Source organism: Borostomias antarcticus, assembly GCF_949987555.1.
Source record: "Borostomias antarcticus genome assembly, chromosome: 7".
Lineage (NCBI taxonomy): Eukaryota > Metazoa > Chordata > Actinopteri > Stomiiformes > Stomiidae > Borostomias > Borostomias antarcticus.
Window position 1 is genome coordinate 2,788,726 of NC_140240.1, and position 15,000 is coordinate 2,803,725.

At 49.7% G+C, this 15,000-nt stretch overlaps 1 protein-coding gene across 1 annotated transcript in view; it reads left to right on the forward strand.

The window, feature by feature from the left end:
* The window catches only part of ptprga (protein tyrosine phosphatase receptor type Ga), a gene marked incomplete at its 5' end in the record, with an annotated part of 212,436 nt that overhangs the window by 177,990 nt on the left and 19,446 nt on the right, over window positions 1-15,000 (forward strand). The window contains 3 exons of the mRNA XM_084440960.1: window positions 2,787-2,925; window positions 8,447-8,485; window positions 10,555-10,646. Of these exons, the coding sequence (XP_084297086.1) occupies window positions 2,787-2,925; window positions 8,447-8,485; window positions 10,555-10,646 (270 nt within the window). The remainder of the gene's footprint in view (window positions 1-2,786; window positions 2,926-8,446; window positions 8,486-10,554; window positions 10,647-15,000) is intronic.

Below are 15,000 nucleotides of genomic sequence, written 5' to 3' on the forward strand. Positions count from 1 at the left end.
TCCTTTCCTACTCCCTACACTCCCTGCTGTATCCTTCTATCCTTTCCTACTCCCTACACTCCCTGCTGTATCCTTCTATCCTTTCCTACTCCCTACCCTCTTTTGTTCTCCAACCCCCTCCGACATGCACATACACACGCATGCACGCACACACGCATACGCACACAAAGACACACACACACGAACACATGCACGCACACACATGCATACGCACACAAAGACACACACACACAAACACATGCACGCACACACAGTCAAGCACACACACTCCACTACACACATTTTCTGTATCATTCCTTATCTTCCCCATTCCCTCACCAGTCCCTTCCCCCATCTCTCTCCTCCTCTCTTATTCCCTCTATCTCTCCCCCTCCTCTCTTCTTCCTTCTCTCTCTCTCTCCCTCCTGTCTTCTTCCTTCTATCTCTCTCTCCTTCTCCCTCCTCTCTTCCTCCTCCTCCCCCTCCTCTCTTCTTCCTTCTCTCTCTCTCCTCCTCCTCTCTTCTTCCTTCTCTCTCTCCTCCTCTTCCTCCTCCTCCTCCTCCTCCTCTCTTCTTCCTTATATCTCTCCCTCCTCCCCCTGTCTTCTTCCTTCTCTCTCTCTCTCTCTCTCTCTCTCCTTCTCCCTCCTCTCTTCCTCCTTCTCTCTCTCTCTCTCCTTCTCTCTCTCTCTCTCCTTCTCCCTCCTCTCTTCCTCCTTCTCTCTCTCTCTCTCCTCCTCCTCCTCTCTCTCTCCTTTTCTCTCTCTCTCTCTCCTCCTGCTCTGCTCCATGTTCTCCAGGCAGAGCGATGTCCTACTTTCAGACGCAGCTGCAGGGGAAAAACCCTCTGCTCCATTTATAGACTCCCTGGCACACGTGTGTGTGTGTGTGTGTGTGTGTGTGTGTGTGTGTGTGTGTGCGCGTGCGTGCGTGCGTGCGTGCGTGTGTGTGTGTGCAAGTTTGTGTTTGTTTACATGCATGTGACTGCCAGTGTGTATACCTCCATGCGTATTAGTGACTAGTTGCGCGCATGCGTGTGTGTGGGTGCGTGTGGGTGTGTGTGTGCGTGTGCGTGCGTGTGTGTGCGTGTGCGTGCGTGTGCGTGCGTGTGAGTTCACGCGTCCCCCCGGGGGGCACTGTTGTTTTTCCGGCACTCATGTTCGTGTGAGAGAGACGGAGCAGAGCGGCATGCGCCATGCCTGGCCCCGCCTGCGTGTCTGCCTGCATGGGGGGTGTATGAGCATGTGAGTGTGTGTGTGAGAGTGTGTGTGTGTGTGTGGATGGAGCAGGGAGAGCCTGAGGTATTGGAAGGGAGGGACGGCGCTGCAGTGCAAGGGGGGGGTCGGGTCTCCCTGTACCCAGGGCTAACTAGCCTATCGGCCCCCCACGGTAGGTGACTGGAGCTATGGGGGTCCGCAACAACACTGGACCAGCAGGCCTCGGTAGGTAGGACCTCCAGCTATAAACACTGGACCAGCAGGCCTCGGTAGGTAGGACCTCCAGCTATAAACAGTAACGTCTACAGCAGTACCGCCTATTCTATAGGGCTGGGGAGTCGAATTTCAAGAATCGATTCCGATTCACAAGGTACGGAATCGATTATCACGATTCGATTCGATTTGATTCAATATCGATTCGGTTACTGTTACTAAAAGTTTTTTTTAGCTGTAACCTTAATTACATGACTGCCAAGTTATGCAACACATCAATACTAGGGCTGGGTATCGATACTGATTTCCAAAAATGAATGAATCGTTGAATGAATGAATGAACTATTCATTCCTTCATTTATTCATTCATTCATTAAATAAAAGATCGATTTTGGGATTCACGAATCGATTCTGAATCATTTGATTCAGAATCGATTCAGAATCGATTCAGAATCGATTAATCGATTTTTTAAACCCAGCCCTACTATTCTAACAGGGTTGTGAGCAGGGAGAGAGGCAGGTAGGAGAGCAGTTGGGACTGAGAGAAGGACTGTTGTTGATAGCTAGGGAGCTGCCATTATGGAACTAATGTACTGTTTGTACTGTACAGTGCTGTGAATATATCGTCCGGCTGGATAGACCGGCTGTTTTTGAAGCGCTCGCATTAATCCGGAACACAATCCCGTCGTTGTTGGCGGACGGATGTGCTTTTGCACTCAGAGAGTGCTGAGCTAGCCGCTTTGGGTTGTAGCGTAGACGCTAAATAGACGCCGGCTAATCTGGGGGAAACTAGTTTGGCGAGAAACGTCCCAGCGCTACCAGGGGCGTCGCCAGGAATTCTGGGTCCCGTGACAGAGGTATGCTGCTGGGCCCTTTTCAGATGTATGTTGATCAGTGGTGGCTGGTTTTTCTGCTCTCTCGTTTTCCTCTAATTCAGACTCAGCACTGCTAAACAGCTCCTACTCTGAACACTGTCTTTCCACTTTCGATTTGAAACAGACTCTAGCCATGTTTCCATCCGCTTGTCAATCGAATTGTGTGAGGATCGCTAAAAATATGAACGCGAATAAAGCCGGTGAACGTGAGTTTCCATCTAGAGCTTTAAATCGGATAAAGCATTTATCACAAAAGACTTTTATCGAACGAGAGAAAATCCGATGAGATCGACAGTACAAACCTTTTGTCGATTTTCATGATTTTTAATCGAATTTTACCGTTTCCATAAGGCATTTTTAATTCGCTATAACTTAATTCGCATAAAACGTGTGGATGGAAACATGGCTAATGTTGATGAGAAATGATGAACTTGTGAAATGATGTACTGTGAGTAATTTATCCTACCCCCCCCCCCCCTCTCTCCCCCTCTTCTCCCCCCAGAGAGGACCAGCGTATCCAACATGACCCGGCAGGGGTCCCCAGGGGTGGGCCGCGTGGAGTGGCTCGTCCCCCTGGTGGTGGTCTCTGCTCTCACCCTCCTCTGTCTCATCCTGCTGCTGGCCGTGCTGGTGTACTGGAGGTGGGTGCAGCGGCTTCTTCTGCTCTAGATTCGATCGAGATGTGCTCCCCCGACCCCCGACCCCCCCCCCCCCCCCCTCCTGTGGTGGTTGCATGAGCCAGACCCCGGGCCCTGGACCCGCGGTTACGCCCTGACCCCCACGCCCCCCCCCACCCCGCCCCCTCGGTGGGTGACCAGGGTCACGGAGGACCATCTGCTCCACTTCGTGACTCCGCGCCGGCGGAACGCGAGCTTGGGCCTGGGGAGAGGGGGGCAGGGTGGGGGTCAGGGAGGGGGGTCAGGGAGGGGACGGGGGGGGGTTGGTCACACTGGCCAAGGGGACAAACATGGGCTCTCATCCACGCAGGCACACACACACACACACGCGGAGGCAGGAACTGGTCAACATTGGCGTGCGATGTGAGCACGTCAATGTTTACTTCGCTCTCCCATCAACTCCAAAAACCCAGACGGCGATGGCGTCCGTTGCTCTTTTCGTCGCGGCGTCTCTCCATCTGCCGTCGCATGGTTGGGTGACGGCATAGGCAGCGCAGCATCTGTATGTCTTCAGTAGCGGCACCAGCACGACTCGTCCGTCTGTACGCTGCATCAAACAGCTGGAAATGCCAGCAGCCTCAGTTCAAAGACACGTCCTTTCCAGAGAGAGGGGCTGTGACCTTTATGACCCTCCCTCCTCCCGCGCCCGCCTCCTCCCTCCTCCGACCCCCAGGGATCCTCCACCGAAGGCCTGGATCTACCTGGAGGCGATTGACCCTTCCCTGGTTCTGGCCCGACCCCAGGACTACGAGAGTTCTGACGGTTGGGGGGTCAGGAGGTCAGGGGCTCTCGGCTGATCTCAGCCCTGCTTCTGCTACAACATCCCTGACAGCTCTTGTAGATTCATGCTCTACAACATCAGGAGGATTCGCCCTTTTCCTCACTGACGAAACGCCGCAGGTGCTCATCCAGGCCCTGGTCATCTCCCGCCTGGACTACTGCAACTCCCTCCTCGCTGGGGCCTCGGCGTCAGCCATCAAACCCCTGGAACTTGTCCAGAAAGCTGCTGCTCGCTTAGTGTTCAACCACCCCTAAGTTCTCCCACACATCTTCCCTTCTCTGTTCTCTACACTGGCTCCCTGTAGCAGCTCGCATCCAGTTTAAAACTCTGCTACTAGCCTACAGGGCAATGAAAGGAAAAGCTCCCTCCTACCTCCAGGCCATGGTCAAACCCTACACCCCCCCCCCTCGATCACCATACTCTGCTACCTCGGGGCGACTGGTTGCCCCGTCACTCCGAGGCCCCCTGCGGTCGATCGATGCGGTCACGGCTCTTCTCTGTCCTGGCCCCGCAGTGGTGGAATGAGCTGCCCACTGAGCTAAGAGCAGACATCTTTCACCGCAGGCTCAAAACTCACCTCTTCATTAAGTACTACCAGGACCCTTCTTCTTAAAGGATTAACATGGTGGTTCAATATAACACTTTCCAGGTATCTTTAGGCAACAACAAAACACATGTGTTTAACTATTTCAGAATTCATCCATACAAATTCTTTTAAAACATGTTTTTAGAGGTCTGAATCTGCCACTCAAAAAGTTCACTCACTCAAAACTGGGCGTGATTCATTACAACTGATTGACAGTTCTCTGAGCAAATGACCAACTGGAATCATTATGATTGACAGGCGTGTGCCCCGTTACCATAGCTACCACCGCTCCGAGCTAAACAACACAAGAGCTAGATCGCGCAACAGCCAGATCAATAGCCATTTTTCTAGCTGCTAACCAGGGGCATTTACAAAGTCCTTAATATTATATTAACCCCCAAACATTATAAAGATACACGCTACCTAACAGGCCGTATCCTCGAATTTGCATTAGGCCAATTTGGGAAAAGTACGATAAAAGTATAACGACGACACGTCTCCCCCGCGACAGAGGAAAAGCACCCTGCAGCCGGCCACGCAAGCTTGGAGGCTTGGGCTATTAGACTAGCTTTCAGCCAGCTACGAACAGTATAGACCTAGTTAGTCAAATAATTGCAACTGTGGGTCTTACCAGAAGACAGATCATTTGCGCTGTGAAACCGACATAAAATCCGCATTGTTCACCAGTCTAACGTTATTTATCTTAGTAGGTGTCCAACAAAGCCAGTTGAACACTGAAACGTTACTGTTCTGGGAACATCTGTCAGTTGTGGTGATATAAAGGAATTGAGTGGAATACCACCGCAATAACTGATTATTAGTCAGATCAATTCAATCATTATAGCTTGTTTCATATACAAAGGCAACACAATGTGCGCTTTACAGAAAGGGGGAGAGGATGTAGCCTACATGTAGCCTACTTATCCTACCCCGAATTATGTGGGAGACTGCATGCGTTTGGAGAGATAGCGGGCCGTGCACCACGACTCCGTGAGCGCAGCGGTCAAGGGGTATAGCCTACTCCGGAGTCTGGAGACTAACAGGTCATGCAGTCAATAGATCTCGTTTTGAATGTTATTGTAATGCCCTCTGGTTATAATATAATATATCTACTGGAGCTGTTTAATCCCAAAATGCGCAATGCTTCCTGAAGTTGGGTCGGATCGAGGTGCTGGGATGATCAACATTATGTGGAGCAGATGCCACAGTGATGATAAGGTTTACACAACTTTAAGAATGTTTTGCAGAATTACAATTATTTGGAGTTGTAAATTATGAAAGGAACATAATAACTTGACTTAATATCTTCACCTCCACCCACCCTGAAATGTAGTCATAATTTTTGCACAATAGCCTCTATATGCGCATCACAACGCTGCAATACAAGACCTTAGGACAAACGATTCAGTACACAGGTGTTTGATCAAGTTAAGATCTCAATGTGAGAATAAATAAATGACAAAAACCCGCACGGGTACTGTAGGACTACGTCTTTATTTTCCGAGGTAATTGTTGCGCATACAACATGACATTAAATTAAGACATAGACTACTTTCTCATAAAACAGGGGGTGTTGTAACATATTTATAATATCATTAGGTGACATTGGCTGCAACCTGCCCTCCAGGACCTGCACACCTCCAGAGCCCTGAAGAGACCTGGACCTCCCGAGTCCCAGTATTGGAAATGTAGTGATCTGGTTACAAGAAAAGGGGACAAATTATAAAAGCGATTAGTAATAGCATCGATATTTTGCATATGCAAAACAGCATAAATTACAACAATAGGCTATTTATCAGTAAATTTAAATTATATCGAATTAAGTTTGAGCGAGAGATAATCGGGAGATTCTTGTGGAGACAAACTGACTTATATCCAACTTTGACTTCGTAACTTTGCCTATTGTATTGGCCTATATACAAGCACGCTCACAACAGTTATGGTAGGCTATCGCTTCGGAAACCTTACAGCACAGTTTGCACCTGGTGCAAGTAGATTTTATGCCAGGGAAGAGTACAGTATCATGGTGCGCTGTGTCTCTGCCATTGCACAGGACGGCTAACGTTACCAAAAGCAAATGCATTGAGAGCTAACTTAGCATGCTAGGATAATTAACACAGCTAGCTGACATTCCAAACATTAGGCTAGCTAACATCAACATGCTGGATAAAGACAGATAGCTAGCTGGATCAGACAGCTTTTTAAAAACTGTTGCCAATTACAGCTAACGTTATGGTTCGTTTATCTAACATTAGCTAGGTTGGCTACTAATCAGACACGATCATGGTTAAAAACTTCCCAATTTGTATGACAACCACCAATACAATTAGGACTATAAAATGTACAAATTATATTAAAATAAGAGGTGGTCATCATTGAGACTGCAACTATTCAATTGTTCTCAAGATGAGAAAGGGTTCAGAGCTGCCTTACCGTGTTCGATAGATGGTGAAACGGCGCAAAGACAGCAGGTGCGGGAGGCAGACAGGTTTCTGTTGGAGGCGGGTGCAGGGGAGTGGAGGAGGGTTTTTCAAACTTTAGGGTGACGCCAAGAATGGGAAAAACGTCACGAATTCGGAGTATTTTTACCCCGAGTCAAATTGGACTGAAAATGTTACGCTTCCAGTTTCTCAAAAACGACAAAACGGATATATTTAATGTTTTTATTGTGTTTCTTCTATGTCCTATTGTGCAAATAGCACGTTCAAACTCAAAAAAAGTGAAAATGACCATGTTAATCCTTTAAGCACCTATTGTATTTTTAGTTTGCTATTCTTCACTTCACTAAATGGTAAAAAAATAAATCGTAAATGGACTGCACGTATATAGCGCCTTTATCCCATTCACACACACATAGCGGCAGCTGCCATGCAAGGTGCTAGCCTGCTCATTGGGAGCAATTTGGGGTTCAGTCTTGCCCAAGGACACTTCGACAGGTAGTCAGGAGGAGCCCGGATTCGAACCGCCAACCCTACGATCATTGGACGACTCGCTTTACCTCCTGAGCTATACAGCCACCCCTTAATGTAATGTGAGGTTGTACCCAGGGGGGAGTGGGAGTGCAGTACCGTCTGTGATCACAAGGGGGCGTGTGACGAGCACGTGGAAGCTGGAAAGGAAATTTCCCCCGGAACCAGGATCAGTCACCATTAGGGGAATGGAGATAAAAGACAGCCGCTGACAGTGAACCAGAGATTAGACTGTATCCAGTCATCCCTCCATCCATATGGCAGCAGGACAGCATCCTGACTGGGCTGACAGAAGCAGCAGGCTGGGGGAGATTATCCTGGTTGGTTGGTTGGGTTCTACCCAGAAGCCCCGAGACTCGGCTCAACAAGCCCTGCATGGATAACCTGACTGCAGTGGAGACAGAGAAAATCACTGGAGTTTGGACAACTGTGTGTGTGTGTGTGTGTGTGTGTGTGTGTGTGTGTGTGTATGTGTGTGTGTGTGTGTGTGTGTGTGCACGCATGTGACAGAGATGTTGTCTAGATGATGACAACCGCCCACACGCTACCCACATAGCCCCAGGGGACCTGTCACTGTGAAGGATCTATTGAGACACACATGCATGCGTACACACACACACACACACACACACACACACACACGCAGGCTGTCGGGCGGACAGAGATCTCTCAGGGGCAGCGGCAGGTGTCAGGCCTGTGGGAGGGGAGTGTTGGGTAATTCTAATCCTATTGTGGTTGAGCGAAGCTTAGGGGCCCGACCCTCATGTTACACCCTAGCCCCTCCCCCGCCGTCGCCACATTGGCTGCGAGCGGACACCGACCCCTCCCATAGGCCACGGTTGGTCAGAGATCAGGCCAGTCAAGCCCGTTGTAGACGAGAGAGAGAGAGAGAGAGAGAGAGAGACAACCCCTCCCATGCCTTGTAAGGGTAGATAGGGCAGGGATATTCTCTCTCTCTCTCTCCTCCCTCCCTCCACCACTCCGTCTCTCTCTCTCCGTTGGTCTCAGTACCGGCAGCATGCAGACGCTGCTAGCTTAGGCCACCCCTCCTCTCCTCCTCTCCACCCTCCCCCTCCTCTCCTCCCCTCCACCCTCCCCCTCCTCTCCTCCTCCCCACCCTCCCCTCCACTCCTGTCTAGCCCTCTCTAGGATGAACAAGCTCTGCTCTCTGCTTTGCATCAAATACAGGTAGGAGCAGAACGCACACATGGCAGCATAGGAACTGTACCTCCATTAGAGAACACACACACACACACACACACATTCTCTAGTTCAGCTGTGACAGGTAGGAGCAGAACACACACACATGGCAGAATAGGAAGTGTACCTCCATTAGAGTCTAGAGAGTGGAAGAACACACACACACACACACACTTGTTCAACTGGGACAGGTGGGAGGAGGACACACACATTCACACGTACACACTCACTGAAAAACGGAACCTTCGTCATATACAACAGGTAGAGTTAGGACACACACACACACACACACACAATCAGTAAGTCCTCTTTCCCAGGAAGGAAAGGCTCCGTTTGTAACCGAGAGAGAGAGAGAGAGAGCCTGTTCCCAGTACCATATTGATTTGTTTTCTTCCTGCCCTCTATCTGTCAGCCATGATCCCCTCGGTGGGGAACTGGATTTTGGGTGCATTCATCAAAAGTGTTGTCTTTGAGGAGAAACTAAGAGGCACTCCTTCTCCTTCTCGCTCGGCTACTTCCAGCAACTGTAAGGTTTTGGAGTTTCCGAGTTCACACATCGAAACTGACTTTTTCCAACAAGAGGATCCGTTAGACTAGTCTCAACACAGCGATAGGTGAGGAGGCGGACGTGCAGCGATGTGCGTCGGCTATATTCTTCCCCAGAGGTCTTTGTTTAGTCTAGACTCATCTGTCTTCTCTGTGTGTGCACTTAGACAAAATATGCTCGGCTCCAAATCTCAAACTTTCAAAACGGAGGATTCCGAAGTCCAAATAGTTTATGTCTGGACTCTGGCACGGTCTGAGCTGTGCGGGCGCTGTGGGAGAATGTGAACTTGCTCTGTGGTTGATATCATGTGTATCAGCATTTTTGTAATCGCATTAACGATGGTAGCACTCAAGACCCTCCAGGATGGGTGAAAGGTTGATTGCTAACAATGACCAAACATAGTCATAACAGGACAGGAACAGAGCTTTGATTGTATTTTATGGTCATATATAGAAATTGAATCAAAACTCTTAGATTCAACATCTGGTCTGTGCGGGGTTAGAAGAGGACTCGTTTATGCTGTATTTTCCATCACAGGTTGAGTGGAATGAATGAATGCATCGTGGATAAGAGCAATCTATGGGTGAATCTATGGGTAACCCAGACTCGAAAATTGTTCAGTTATGAGATTTACATACTATACTATAAAACACAGTTGAATTGTCTGATAATCATTACTTTTCAGGGAGACTTTTCACTGACAACTTTGTTGTCATGCTTGTAAAACCTTCACCCTCGGCAGAGTTTGATTAAAACTAGTGTTTGCATCTGAAAATTAGGTTACTTGTTAGGTTAACAGTTTTTTCCACCACAGTGTGTGTGTGTGTGTGTGTGTGTGTGTGTGTGTGTGTGTGTGTGTGTGCACGCGCGCATGTGTGTGTGTGTGTGTTTGTGTATGTGTGTGTGTGTGTGTGTATGTGTGTGTGTGTGTGTGTGTGTGCTAGAAGAAGTTCAGAGTCCACCTCCTTGATCCATTCAAGCCTCTCCTGAACCATCTGTGTTTACATACCGGGGATCGTCACCTGTAGAGGAACACAAACACGATCTGAACTTCACACTCCTAATGTGAGACTGACTCTCCTTCTCTCTCTCTCTCCTTCTCCCTCTCTCTCTCTCTCCCTCCCTCTCTCTCTCTTTCTCTCCTTCTCTCTCTCTCCCTCCCTCTCTCTCTCTCTCTCTCTCTCTCTCCTTCTCTCTCTCTCCCTCCCTCTCTCTCTCCTTCTCTCTCTCTCTCTCTCCCTCTCTCTCTCTCTCTCTCTCTCTCTCTCTCTCCCTCCCTCTCTCCCTCTCCCTCTCCTCTCCCTCTCTCTCTCCCTCTCCCTCTCCCTCTCCCTCTCCCTCTCCCTCTCCCTCCCTCTCTCCTCTCTCTCTCTCCCTCCCTCTCTCTCTCCTCTCTCTCTCTCTCTCTCTCTTTCTCTCTCTCTCCTCCCTCCCTCCTCCTCTCTCTCTCTCTCTCTCTCTCTCTCTCTCTCTCTCTCTCCCTCTCTCTCTCTCTCTCTCTCTCTCTCAGGAGATGTTTCCAGACGGCTCATTTCTACGTGGAGGACAGTAATTCCCCCAGAGTGGTGCCAAATGAGAGCATCCCCGTCATCCCTATCCCAGGTACTGGTCAAGGTCGCTGTCACTCAGGGGTCAGGTGGGGTCACGGAGGCGGAGCCCCACCGGCCTGCTCGTCTCTGGTTACAGAGGAGTTCTGCGAGCATCAATAATGCACAGTCTGTACACATAACACTCGCCACACACACACAAACACACACACGCTCATACAGTAGGCACTCAGTGAGCACACATCACGTGAGACAGCTCGATACACAGCGTCCAACCACCTGTCGGGATGTATAGGCGCGACGCTCGGCAACAATCGCCACTGGATTATCACTCGTTGGGGTTATCACTCGTTTGTATTGAAAAGCGTATTGATTGAAAGGGGGAGGAGATAACATATAATCTTGCCGTTAACCAGCGGCTTCCCTCACCGACATAAGCACCTCATGACGATGGAAAATCCATAAGCACGCGGGTACGTCAGAGGGCTTGTGCGGAGATTACAGTAGCGTGTGAAGGGGGAATGCGTCGGAGGCTTCAAGGTCAGAGCGGTTGCCTTGACAGCATACAGATGTGCTTGACCAGGTGCACTGTGGGTCTGGTATTAATACGTTCACATGCACGGTTAGTGCAGGATTCAATCTGCCGCTGTGGGGGTGTGTGTGTGGGGGGGGGGGGGGGGGGGGGGGGGGCAGTCCGTTTGTCCGTTTGGCTCAGCCAACCTTCATCACAGGCTCAGGCCCAGAGAGCACCTTCCTCTTCCTCTTCGTCAGACCCCTGTTATACATTCCAAAGTGCTGTAAAAGCGCTGCACAGAAATAGCCCATGATTACGTATGGGGCGAAAGCACGGACCAGACATGTTATAAAATGTGAACATATAATAAGGTCTCTGTCTCATATGAGAACATCCGAACAGGACCGGACTGGAACAAAGCTTTGATTGTCGTTGATTGTATTTAATGAATAAAAGCCTCTTTGAATTGACATCTGGTCTTGCGATAGACAGGGTTGCGAGAGGGTCACGGTTTCTGCGGTGTTTTTCCATTACTGTGTGTGTGCGTGTGTGTGTGTGTGTGTGTGTGTGTGTGTGTGAAATCAGTGGTTACTCTTGTTGTAAAGTATGGTTATGGTCTGGTGTGGGGGCGGTGTAGCTGGCCAAAGTGTTGTCAAGGGGAAATGATATGTAGCACAAGCTTGTTTTTTTTTATTTCTATTCGCCAGATTGAACAAAAGCACAAAACCGAGAACATTCTCTCGGTCTGAACAAACTTAATTCCCCTTTTAATGTTAAACAATACAGCCTCCTTCACGCCATGAAGGACACCCAACACCTGTCACAGGTGTCTCTTTCAAGTTCACGCCCACCCTGGTCAAACTGGCCAATCAGGATTCCGGGCTTAAAACAAATCCCACAATGACATCTTACAAACATTCCCCCAGGACTTGACACGTCCATGACATGTTTTACATTATTTATATTTGAACACATTTAATTAACGGCGTCATATCCCCTAATCACTAGTCAGCACCCTTCTGTTGAACGATCCCACGCACCCGCATGCGCACGCGTGTGTTTAAGCCACATCTCCCGACCTGCGTTAGTCGGCCAGACAGGCGGCCAGACAAGAGGCCAGACAGGCAACCAGACAGGAGGCCAGACAGGAGGCCAGACAGGAGGCCAGACAGGAGGCCAGACAGGCGGCCAGACAGGAGGCCAGACAGGAGGCCAGACAGCCAGACAGGCGGCCAGACAGGAGGCTAGACAGGAGGCCAGACAGGAGGCCAGAAAGGAGGCCAGACAGAAGGCCAGAAAGGCAGCTCGACAGGAGGCCAGACAGGCAGCCAGACAGACGGCCAGACAGGCAGCCAGACAGGAGGCCAGACAGGAGGCCAGACAGGAGGCCAGACAGGAGGCCAGACAGGCAGCCAGACAGGAGGCCAGACAGGCAGCCGGCCAGACAGGCGACCAGACAGGAGGCCAGACAGGAGGCCAGACAGGCAGCCGGCCAGACAGGCGACCAGACAGGAGGCCAGACAGGAAGCCAGACAGGTAACCAGACACGGCACATTTCTCATGGCCCTGAGGGAGATTTGACTAGGGTTTCGGAAGGGAGAGAAGACCACTGCCCCACAACACCAATAGATGTGCTGGACCTAAGCTGGATGTGGGCAAATTTCAAGGCGCAATGTTATGACAAGGTAGTACGTCCCAATTGGATGCCTACTGCTTGCAAAGTACGTACTTTCTAAGGGCAGCTGTAGTAGGTACTGGTAGTAAGTAGTAGAAGTATGCGATTCGGAACGCAGCCCCCTTGTGAGACTCACTGCCCTCCATCTTCCTGGAGACAGGTTTTCACCATTTTACATGCATAAGAGAAAGGTGTCGTAAAGAGGGTGTGTCACACATAGAACAGATACTCAGCCATGCCCAAAAACTGACATTCCTACCAGAGAATTAGCCTTCATTAGAATACAGGATAGCATAGCTCTCTTTGTCCTGCAAAGCCCAATTAGAGATGTGCAGACTATAGGAGGCATTCTCATTGTCTTTAGGCTCTCACTTAAGCAGGGTGGAGTTGCCCCCATAGAAACTTGTTACAGTTAACTACCTAGGGGCTAGTCAGTCATTCTCACAGTTTATGGAATATTCTAGCTAGAATCCTGAAATTCCACCACAACACACACACACACACACACACACTCTCTTGAGAAGTTGAGGGGCATGCAGACTGAGCTACTCTGGCATGCCCAACATCTCTCTCCAGTTCCCAGACGCTGCCTCAAGCGTCCAAATCAGTTAGGATTGGCACACAGAAGGGTCCGTGGCACACAGAGCTCCGCTCGATATGCCCACCTATTCAGGGCAGCGCCAAGCTGGCACGGCTCAGCTCAGCACGGCGTGGCACAGAGGGAGGCTCGTAGGGACAGCAGGGAGAGTGTCTCGTCCCTCTAGAAAGAAGGTGGCCGCAGGATGGCTTCTGCTTAACACAATCCCTTTCGCTCAAGAGATTCGGCGTTCGAGCGAAGCATTGGCAGGTACAGTACAAAGCTTTGGAGACTATTGTAGTGATTGAGCATGTATTATTTTTTGGCTATTTCAGTGCTTAAAAGCTGATGTGACAGAGAACATTGCCTTCTACATAAGGAAATATGACCATGGGGTCATTTTGACCAGAACAATGAAGTAAAGATAAGAGGACTAACGCTGTGCAGTAAATACTTCATGTCCGTGTGGGGATAAGAGAGAGGAGCGTTGAGTCCAGATAAGTCCATCTCCTGAGTCATCCACAGGAAATGTGTCATCAGGCTTATCAAACAGTCAATACGAGTCATGTTGGTTGGGCAATCTGTCACCTGGGTCTTTTACAGTCCAGTGTTTCTTTTAATTCGAATCATTGATTCCATGAAGGCTGAGAGGTGTGTTCTAGAACTCTCGTTGCGGCTGTTTTATCCGAATGTTCCATCTAAACCTAAACTCCTTCTTTCTTTTTTAGATATTTTTTAGGGCTTTTCAGCTTTTTTTAATGGGACAGGACAGTTTGAGAGAGACAGGAAATGTGGTAGAGAGAGAGGGGAGGACATGCGGCACAGGACCCGAGCCGGGAATCGAACCCGGGTCCGCCGCGCGAAGGACTAGCCTTCATATGGGGCGCGCCTTACCCGGTGAGCTACCGGGCACCCCAAACCTGACTTAATCCTTAAGGTAGACGCTCAGAAGCTGGTGTGTTAGCTGCAGAACAAGAGCAGCCCACGCTGTGATCCCAGCGGGGTCGCAGGTCACAGGACTACGGCTGAGAACTTAGAAACTCAGAAAAGCAGCGATGTTCTCGCCAGAGTGTGGAGACCTGAAGAGATCCTGGGCCAACAAAGAGTCTCACAGCTTCTCGCCAATTAGACCTGGATTCATTTTCCACTAAATATGTATGAAATATCTGACCTTCCCATTTAGCCTCCAAACTGTACGCTGTGCATACAGTGAGGAGAGGCGATTGGTGCAATTTGCGTGGTTGAATATGCATCCGGCAGTTTGCATGTGCTCATGTTTTATGAGGCAGGCGCTAAGGGGGGTGAACAGAGGGATTTGGATGGTTTTAGTCGGTGCTTTAGTTAACGACATCTCCTATCTAATGCCAGGATCATTTGGTCAGAGATTTAAGTCTTTGTTTGTGTTGCCAGTTCTCTTTAAGTAGCTGCAGATGCTGTGCGTGTGTGTGTGCGTGTGTGTGTGTGTGTGTGTTTGTGCGTGCGTGCCTGCGATGGACCATTCCACCCCTCTTCAACCCCCGCATGTCTCAATAAACCTAGTGTGGCTCCTACGGGAGCTGTTACGACAGATTTACCTCATTCGTCTTCTCCTCTGACCCCCACAACCACCATTTAGCTGCCCCCCCCCCCAAGAGTTGGGTGAC